Source organism: Anas acuta, chromosome 20 (genome assembly GCF_963932015.1).
Source record: "Anas acuta chromosome 20, bAnaAcu1.1, whole genome shotgun sequence".
NCBI lineage: Eukaryota > Metazoa > Chordata > Aves > Anseriformes > Anatidae > Anas > Anas acuta.
The window spans coordinates 2,245,132-2,255,514 of record NC_088998.1 but is presented as its reverse complement, the minus strand read 5'-3'; the positions used below and the strand labels follow the sequence as shown (position 1 = coordinate 2,255,514).

Sequence of the window (10,383 nt, the reverse complement as noted above, 5' to 3'; positions counted from 1 at the left end):
CAGGGATGAGATTGCACTGATGAGGGATGCCCTTGCCTGATCCTCAGTGCAGGCAAGCAACCATGCACCTGCCCCACAACCCAGCCTTCCCCATGCTGATGCTCAGAGGGGACATCCCTGTGTTCCAGGGCCCTGTGGGCACCGACGGTGGCACTGATAGTTTTGACTAATCCTTTTTAGCTGGACTGGGTTTGGAAAGGCTTCACAATGAGGAGATAATAAACCTTGTCTTCTTCTAGGTGCCACCAGCGGGCAATCCTTTCCCAGCAGGTGTGGATCTGGGTGGGTTTTGGCTTAGTTCTGGTTGGGTCTCCCCAGCCCGGTGGACACCACGAGCCAGCTCGGCGTGTGGCCGGGCAGCGGGACAGGATTCAGTGAATGGCTTTTGTTAACCAGAAATGGTGCCAGGGACATCTAAAGGCCACTCTCCACACAAATCCCTCTTGTAAACATTTCTTCCACATAAGCACCCTTTGGCGATCAGCCCCAAAGTGCTCAGAGCCCTCTCACCAGGACCACAGCTTTGGGCCCAGCTTTGTTTGTGTTGGAAGCTGCAGAAGGCACTGCAAAGCTCCCTGTTTGCAGGGCTCAAGGGACACACAGCATTTAAGTCTCTTGCTTCTGGCTCCATGCAATCACCCCCAATGCCCAGTCTGCAGATTTTCCATTTTCTGTTTTTTGTTCGGAAATAAACTTGAAAAAGCACCTCATTCCTTCCTGGAACGCCCCAAATCAGCGATGAGAGCACAGACCGCAGCCCCTGCAACTGTTCTAAAGCTGATTTAGTGATCTGCAGCCCCAGCTCTTGGTTTCTGAGCTGCTGGAAGAGGAAGCAAGCTTTCACAACAGCACCAAGCCAAGGCAGCATCCTGTAAATGTCGTGGCAGGGATGAGCTGGGCTTTGGCATGGTGTGTTCATCCAGGCTGTGGTTGTGCGTTATCATCTCACAAACAGGAAGCCTGCTTGCAAGTCACCAACTAAAAATGTGGGGAAGCGGCCATCGGCGCTGCTGGGTGAGCAGGTTCTGGCAGCGCTGGTTGCCCACACACCAGCTCGGAGCTGCTGGGCTCCTAACGCAACGCAGGCAGCGTGTCCCAGCCCTGCATGGCAGGCGAGGCCAAGGGCTTTCCCCAGCCCACGTCAGCAGTGTCCTTCCTCCCACTGTGCCTGCTGGGATGGCGCAGGAGGGCTCCCACGTCACGGGAACACCTCACCGTGGCTCGTCGTGGGCCGTTTAATGTGCTGATGGGCTGGTATCACCCTGGGGGAGGGAGGGGTTGATGGAAAACTGGGGAGTCTGCGGAATGAAGTGTTTGCACCTGAAATGACTGCCTTCTGCTGAAAACATCGCTGTTTGGCTCCCCAGGGCAGAGCCCGTTTGTAGCAATCCCGCTCCCATGCACACAACTTGCTGCTGCAGCGCCACGCGTTGCAAACCTCAGTGCAGTGTGCCATACAACACAGCATACAAGGTGAAACCACGCAATCAAACTGCAATGCAAACCTCAGCACCATGCTGAGCACCATGCTTTGCAAAGACTGACACATGGTTTGGGTTTGGTGTCAGCTGGGAAGAAACCACTGGTTTAATCCAGAGGTTAAACCCAGCTGCACCATGGAAAAGCACCATCCACCCATGCTCCAAGACATTTCTGTGGTTTTTAGTGCTTTAGCAAGCTCCTCACCCACTTTGCAGTGCTGCTCAAAGAGCTTAAATACAAAAATATAAATTAAAAGCTGGTGGATCTACATGGGACCAGGATCTCCATGCCTCCAGATTGTACAGAGGGACTTGGTGCCAAGGTGGTCTTCTGGGCTTGGGTTCACCAGGGCTTGTCCAGAAGATCGTCATGCTCTACAGAAAATCAGCAGTGTTGCTCCAGTCAGCCTTTTGTTCTTGTGCCCACCTCTTACCCATGAGTGCAAGGACTCCAAAGCTGTGCTGAGCACGGGAAGGTTGTTTGGAGGATGCAGGATGCTGAAACAAGACCGCCTGCAGCGGGCTCCAGGCCTGAGCTCAGTTGAAAGCCACCACAGAACTGCCTGTGGCTGTTCGCTAAATGGTCAGAAGGATTTGGGAGACCAGTTACAGGATTACAGAGCCTACTCTTTTGGTCACCACTGTTCACATGAGCTCGGTCAGTAACTGAACCCTTTACACTGTTCATCCTGGCCCAGTGACGCTCTGCCATGTGTACAGTGAGCAGGACCTGATAGTTCTTCTCTGCCTTAAAAAACAAACAAACAAACAAACAAACAAACAAAAAGCCACGATTGTTAATCACAAGCTGCTTCTGTGCACGTTTAATAAACGGCCTTATGAGAGGTTCATGCTGGTGCCAGTCTGCAAAGACTACAGCAGGCCGCTCAGCCAGGCCTGCAGAGGCTGGGCCAGACAGGGCCGTGGCCTTCACCCAGGGCCGTGGCCTTCACCCAGGGCTGTGTCTCAACCTGGACATGGGCGTTCACTGCTGGCCACAGCCTGTCACACTCCTGCTGGGCTCCCCTCACCCCTTCAGCCCAGCAACAGAGAGTTGGTGGAAGAAAACCCCCATTTGCTGCCCCCAGCCGTTGGCCACCTTTCAGGGGTGAACCAGGGCTCAGAGCTGGGGGGAACCAACGTGAGCTTAGACTGGGGTGAAGGAGATGGCATCAAGATCCTGAAGCCCGAAAGTGGTACATGTCAATGGTTCGAAACCATCAGCACCTTCACCTTTGCTCAAAGCTAGAAACAAACGGTGACTGCCTTGTGAACCAGGTGCCTGGTATGGCATCTGGGTGAGCCTTTAGATCCAGTAAAGGTGCAGCTATCAAGCAGCAATAACCTAAATTTAACTAAGTAATGGTGTGGTTGTGTGCCTTATAAGTGCATGAGCTCATCTCAGAAAGGTGTAAGAATCACCTTAAAACAGCAAAAGCTTAAAGGCAGTCTCCTTATAGCAAGTGAAGAGGGACCATGATCCTACAAGTTCCTCAAGATCAAACACTCCTGAAATGGACACAGTACTTGAGAACAGGACACAGTACTGTAGGCCACACCTGGAGTGCTGGCTCCAGCTCTGGGCCCCACAGTACAAGAAAGACCTGGATGTACTGGAAGGAGCCCAGCAGAGGGCCACCAGGATGTAGAAGGGCCTGGAGCCCCTCTACTGCAAGGGGAGGCTGAGCTGGGACTGCTCAGCCTGGAGAAACAGAGGCTCAGGGGGGATCTCATCAACATCTATAAATACCTGAAGGAAGGTGCAACAAAGAGGGAGCCAGGCTCTTTTCCATGGTGCCAAGTGCCAGGACAAGCATCATAGACTATCCCAAGTTGGAAGGGACCCACAAGGATTGTTGAGTCCAACTCCAAGAGGCACTGGGCAAAAATTGGAACAAAAGAGGTTCCCCTGGCCATCAGCGGGCATTTATTCACAGTGCAGGTGGCAGAGCACTGTCACAGGTTGCTCAGAGAGGTTGTGGAGTTCCCTCCTTGGAGATCCTCTAAAGGCACCTGGATGTGGTGCTGGGCACCCTGCTCGGGATGGCCCTGCTGGAGCAAGAGTTGGACCAGAGGGACCCAGTCATGCTGTGACTATGTGAGATGGGATGTTTTCACTGTAGTTACCAAATACTAGCAGCTCAAACCCAGAAAAGAGGATTTGTGGTCATGCTTAGGGTAGAGTTGGGTTTTTTAATGTAGGATGAGATACAGTCACATGCAAGACTGCAGACACGTTTTGGTGCCCGAGCATTGGTCGTAGCTGTATTTGCCTGAACAGCTGTTGGTTTTCAAGCCAGCTGTCATGGCTGAGTTACTGACTGCCAGTTCATTAAGAGTAGGAAGGTGAATGTTGATCTGGAAAACATTTTGCATCAAAATTACTCAAGCTATGCTCCCTGGTGGAACAAAAAGGGATTATCCTGATGTGGTTCCTCCCCATCACTTGCTCGCCTGGGTTTTGAGTATGAGTCTTCAGCTTTCTGTTGGACACTTTGGCAAATGCTGTGATCGGGGACAGGGACAGCCACCCTTTCCACAGACACATACAAATGCCTCCTCATTTTTGTATCAGCTCAACACAAAAATATTTCCTCCTTCAAGCAGGAGCCCGAAACCAAGCTCGCTGCCACCCACATGCCCATGCAAGGCAGGACTATGAAGCTTGCCTGAATGTTGCAATAGGACCCATCCAAAAGCAGCATTACCAACAGTAGGGAACAACACCTTCTGTCTGATCATGCAAGGGATTAACTATCATTATAGTCAAAAATCAAATTAAGCTGCACAACTTCCCCCTGCAAGGCAGGCAGGGATTAGCCAAAGAATTAACTGGGAGAGGGAAGAAAAGTTAGAAAATGAGTCTCCTGGCCACTTCTGGGTGCCCTTGGTAGCAGTTTCCAGGATGAACGCATTATCTGTTGGGTTCTGTGGGCAGTTAGCTGGCCACAGCTCCGCTGGTGGACCAGAAGGGAAGGAGCAGGCATGGAGGCAGATCCAACAGCTGAGACATCCAAACCCAAACTGAAGTGGGATACTGGGAACCAAAACCTTGATGAAAATCCCAACCACAGCCCAATTCCTCTTAGGTGATGAGGTCTTGTTCCCTGTTGTCCTAGCAGCAGCAGTCATTACAGCATCTACCAGGAAATCCAGACAAAACCGAGATTTCTGTGCCTGGCTTTGCTCATACAGAAAGAAAACTGTGAGCATGATCTGCGGCTGTAGGTTTTCAGTTGAAAGAGGCAAGACAGAAAAAGGAAGGGCAATTAGATGCATTTCAGAGATGGAGAAGTGAAATTTGGATCCAGTATCATGCTTACAAAGTGTATAGCAAAGCCTAAAAATAAACCCTGAACATCCAAGCCATTGCCTTATACCCAGCCAGCCTCTCCTCTCCCTGCTGCCTTCTTTGCCATGGTTTGCCACCCTGTAACACAAAAATGCACTCAAGTGTGCAGCTCTGTTTAGTCAGCACAACTCTGCTTGGCTGGGTCTGTTTTACAGAGAGGTGAACTGAGGCAGGGCACAGGGAAGGGCTGGAGCATATGACCCTAGGGGAAGTGACGTTACAGCTCTGCCCACTCTTTTAAACGCTATTTTTGCACCTCACTTTCCATTATGAGTTTGGAGCTGCAGCAGTCAGAGCCTCCAACACTCTCACATCCTCCAGTGTCAAACCCGAGTTTAAAAGAAGCCTGCACCCCCACAAAATTATATACATTTTTAAAGCTATACTGTATTTCTAATCTGCAGAAACCCTGAGCAGCCCAAGAACTGCCGGCTCCTCCACCTCGGCTGACCCAGCACCCAGCTCAGCAGTTCTGCCCCCACGAGCTCAGGCTCTTCCACTCCCCCTGCTCCTGCAGCCACTTCCCACCACCCCGAGGGAGAAGCCACTGCCCTGGGGCTGCCACGCTCCCAGAGGCCAGGCACCCATCTGCATGGCGTGATTGAAGAAGGAGAAGACCATGAAACACAGTCCCCTGCCTCAAGGCAAAGGTGCCAAGGATGAGAGCAGCCAGAGGGCTGAGGGCTGGCCAGGCAACATGCCCAAACAGGACAAGCACAGCCTTTGCATTCAGGCTCCAGGTTTCTGCACCCTTCACCCCACACTTTTGCTCTCCCTGGCTGCCACTCGGAGTGGGGTGAAGGAAGCTCCTCGCAGGCTTTCAGCCCAGTCGTCGTGGGACAAGGGCAGGCTGATGAGAGGGGCGCACACAATCCTGTTCCCGAGGACCTTCCAACAGACTGAGTCCAGATTTCCTACCAGGCTGATGAAGTTCCTTTCCCCATCCACACACCTCCCGCCTGTACCCCTCATCCGTGGCTCAACATCTGCCCCCTTGTCCTTCCATCAGACGCGTGGGTAAGGGGGAGCCTGGCCCCAGCCCCGTAGTGCATGGGGAGGTGCTGGTGCCCAAGGGTGCCTGGACAGGGGGCATTCTGTGGGTGCTGGGACCTGCACCCTCCTCAGCTCCATGCACATGCAGACCCTCCTCCCAAAAAAGCACAAAAACATTCACAGTCAGGAATTCACAACAGTTTTCACTGGACTTTCTCCTGATTTATGACTTTAGGTATAAATTCTTTCCCCATTCCCCCCTTGTACCCAGTAGGGCTTGGCTCTTTCAGCACTCTCAGGAAACCCATGCACAAGAGGTCCAACCACCTGGGATACGGCCAGGAGCTGTGCATAGTCAGAGCTTCCTCAGAGCCCAGGGAGCCCCTGCCTGCAGGAACAACCCCGTGGTGTCACTGGGGGAACACAGAGAAACCCCCAGGTCCTGCAGTGCTGCCAGGCTGAACTGCTGCTGGTAGCTCTGGGGACCTGGGACAGAAAAAAGGAGGGAGAAGCTCAGGGTCCAGTTCTTCAGCACCTTCCCTCAGGGGGCTCCCAGTTCCCTGCCACACTCTGTTGGTGCCCCACCGTTTGCGGAAGGAGTCAGCAAAGCTCTTCTTAAACTTATCATTGGCAAACACGTAGATCAGGGGATCCAGGCAGGTGTTTGCCATGGTGAAGACCCAGCTGATGTAGTAGGCAACTTCCACTTGGTGCAGGAGCTGGCAAGATATGTTGTAGTACTTCACGACGACGCCTATGGTCCTGCAGATGTGCAGAGGACCGAAGCAGATGGCAAAAATCACCAGAGACACTGTTATCATCTGCAGAGACCTGTTCTTCATCTTCTTACCTCTGGAGCTTCTCTTGGCTGCTTTAGCAATGGCAGCTCCCAGCAGAGCACCGCAGGTCAAGGAAACAGCAAAGGGCAGGAGGAAAGAGAACACAACCACAACCATGTTGTAGACTATGTAAACAGAGGACAACTCTGACTGGTGAATATTCAGGCATCTTTCTGAGCCATCAATAAACGAAGTTTTGAGGACGAAGAAGAAAGGCAGCCCTTGGACAAAGAGGACGATCCAGACAAACAAGCACAGCTTTCTCAAGAAGGTCCTCTTCTTCCAGAGGGACTTGCTCTTGTACCGAACAACCACAAAGTACCGGTGGATGCAGATGAGCGTCAGGAAATAGATGCTGCCGTACATGTGGGTGCTGTGCAGGAAGACTTCGAGCTGGCAGAGAAATTGGCCAAATGGCCACCGGCTGCCGAGGCTGAGGTAGGAAATCCGGAGGGGAGCAACAGGGATGATGGTGATGTCTGCCAGGACCAGGTTGAACTGGAGGATCATGCCCGAATCCCACTGCTTGATGTGGAAGCAGAAGACCCAGAAGCTCACACCGTTGAGCAGGATGCAGCCCAGCAGGAGCAGGGTCCCCAGGGCAGGGATGGCAGGGTGCAGCTCCTGGGGCAAGCAGTCCAAGCTGGTGTTCATGAAGGCGAGCGAGGCCAGCAGCTCCTCGGACACCTCTGTGCTGTCCTGCAAGGGTTGGGGTGGAAGAGAGAAAGCAGTGAATCTACCCGAGCTCATCTTCTTGCACATGAAGGCTGAGCTGCATCAGAGGCGGGTTTTCAAACACTGTCGCTGAGGCTGAAGATCTGTGGCCAAACAATGACTATTAATTACCACAGGCACCACGGAGGAGACCTGGCAGGTGCAAGGGGCCACGTCCTACTCTTCACAAGCAAGCACGACCTTGTGGTAATCGGACCCGACCCCGCCACACTCAGCTTGGCTTCCTCTGCCTGTGCTGCAAAAGAAAGAGAAAAGGCAACAAAGGAACCACAGGAGCAGCTCACACGTTAACCGCTACTAACTGCTCACAAGAGAAGATGAAATGAATGATGCTGTCACTGCCTGGCTCCAAAAGCCTCTGCATTTAAAATCCCTTGCAAGAGCCCAGCATCACCCACACTACAATCATTTAGCAGGTTTTGTTACAGCGCAACTGGCAAGCGGCCGACTGAATTACCCCCCCTTCTGCTGCCAGACTTCACCGCCCGGCAGACAGAGCAGCCCCCACACACACACCCCGCTCAGCTGCCGCATCCGAAATCCTCGCACCGCCCGTCAAGCACAGCAGGACACCCCCAGGGGGTGCAGGGCACTGCGCAACCTGGCGCAGGGAGCAGCTCCGGTCTCTTTCTCCAGCAGGGAGGACCATGGGGCTGCTGCTTCTGCTGGTCTCCACCCCACTGGGTTTGTGCCTTTTAGGTCTTGTTATTCACTGCACAAGGAGCCGGGGGCTGCCCGGTGCCATCCCGGGGCTGCACTTTCAGCCGCTGGCACTTGTCACCACGGGGTGACCTCCACTGACCTCCTTGGCAGCAGTGGTGGCAGGGCGAGGAGCGGGATCACCACGGCAGTGCCGAGCCTCCTCCTTTTTGGCACGCAGCCTCTGAGCCCGTTGGTGTCTCACCAGCAGGAAAGCTTTCCCCAGCCACTTGGGAGCCTCAATCCTTACCTGGATGAACCTGAAATCAGGCACTTTTCTTTGCCTGTGTTTAAGCACTTGGCTTTAAAGCCTGGCTCTCGTGTGAGCTGTCACTCACGCTGCCTTTCGGGTATGAGCCCACCACTCCTGAGCACCCCCCAGTGCTCAGCACCGCTCTGGGATGCAGCCCCTGTGCCCAGGGATGGACCACAGGGAGAAATGGGGCGTGAAGGTGTTTTCACAGCTGATGCATTTTCAGGCAAAGGCACCTTTGGTTTCTCATGGCTTCTGTCGGCCAGAGGAACTTGTGATTAAACCACACCTTTCTGTCTGCTCAGGGCTGGCTGGATGTGGTGGGCGATGGACATGGCCTGAGCAGCTCAGAAAGGGCTGAGAACCACCACCCACAGGGTGCCACTTCCTTACTGCAGCCTTTAACTCTCCTTCTGGTGAAAACAGGAGTTCAAAGCCACGGGCACTATGGATTAATAACCAGCACCCCCCTGGTTTAGCCAACACCTAAAGACAATACCTCCTCATACAAAAAGGTGTATGGCCCCTGCAGACACCTTTGCATTAACAGTTTGCTCACCTCTGTCTTTTTTGCCCTAGAAGTGAAGCTTTCCAAAATTAAGCACTTTTGTAAAATAAGGTTTTGTTGCTGCTGTCATCCACAAGGATTTGCAACTGATCCAGAAAACCCGAACCAGGGCTGCCCCATTGCAGAGAGCTGGCAGCAAGCAGAGCCTTTCCTTCCTGCCCGGAGCAGAACCACTGCGGACACAGTGACCAGCCTGGCTCTGGGGGTGGCAAACAGTCCTCAAGCTCCTCAGCTTTACTTTTCCTGTGCTAGTGAGGGCTGGGGTTGATGCCTGGGTTCACCCTGCCCTGTAGAAAGTGAGTTTAAATATATGCAGTAATTTCTTCATGAAAGAAAGAGAGCCTCTCTCTCTTACTCTGAGTAGGATGAGAAATTAAAAGCAGTAAGAAGAAAACAACTAAGAATTACTCAAAAAAAATAAAATCAGAATTGACTTACCAAGGCAAGGCAGAAAAAAAAAAGGATTTTCACTTACCTTGAAGGTGAATCACACAAGCCATTAACCACAGACTTACCTCAAAAACAGCGCTAAGGATCAGAGCAGGACCTGGAGAGGGGGAACGCAGAGCAGCATCCAGCCCTGCCTCTCAGCACAGCAGGGATTTTGCTCCTTCTTTATGTTCAAAATTCCCCTGGTTTAGCCCGTCACCTGGAGGGTGACCTCCTGCTGCTCCACCCCAGAGAGCTCTTTGGGGCCAGAGCGGAGCAGTCCCCGGGGGTCACTCCAGGGCTGGTGGCACCGCAGTGCTTGGAACCCTCCCTGCACCCAGCACCCAGCCACCCGGGGATTTCTCTGGCTTGGCATGGAGGGGCAGGACTTCTCTGAGCCATTTCAAGGCAAAAGGGAAGTTTCTAAGAAAGCGGTGGTTTGGAGCACAGCCCACGGAGCCTAATCATAGCACCGGACAGCATCGACTGCAGTCCGAGCTGCACGCAGGGACTTCCATCTGCAGCACTGTGCAGCGTCCCATGAGAAGCCTCGAGTGAGGGCTGCGGTGTGGCTTACAGTAAGCACTTTGTTCATTTCTTATTTTATTCTTTTTCTTTTAAAGCACTGAGCGTGGCCTCAGGGCTGCCTCTGGGCTGGCCCCGGTCTCTGTGGAGCCCACCGCCCCTCAGCTCTCTGCCACCATCAGCTCCCGCTGCAGGAGCGCCCCTCGGGCAGGAGCTTCCCTGACACAGCTGCAGAGCAACCTGGATATTTGTGTGAGAAGGAAAAAAAAAAAAAAAAAAGGGAAAAGAACAAAGCAAAGCCTACAACCATCCAAAACAAGACTCTGGATTGCAGCCACGTGTTCCTCTGTGGAAAAGACAAGAAAACAAGCATTTGTGTTACAAGTTCAGCATCTGAAGATGCTTTTAGCCCTTCTGAGTCACCGCTTACGCTGCCAGCAGCCACTGCCTGTGCTGGCTCCCAGGCTGCCAAAGCTGTGAAGAGACATGTAAGAGACACGTAAGGGCTG

The 10,383-nt window shown here is 53.0% G+C and overlaps 1 protein-coding gene across 1 annotated transcript; it reads right to left on the bottom strand.

Moving 5' to 3' along the window:
- Positions 1-2,452: 2,452 nt before the first annotated feature.
- Positions 2,453-9,776, bottom strand: LOC137842774 (P2Y purinoceptor 2-like). Its single transcript, XM_068657255.1, has 2 exons — positions 9,436-9,776; positions 2,453-7,364 (listed from the first exon to the last, which is right to left on the bottom strand). The coding sequence occupies exon 2, from the start codon at positions 7,317-7,319 to the stop codon at positions 6,237-6,239; it is 1,083 nt and encodes a 360-aa protein (XP_068513356.1). The 5' UTR covers positions 7,320-7,364; positions 9,436-9,776; the 3' UTR covers positions 2,453-6,236.
- Between the last annotated feature and the right edge of the window lie 607 nt (positions 9,777-10,383).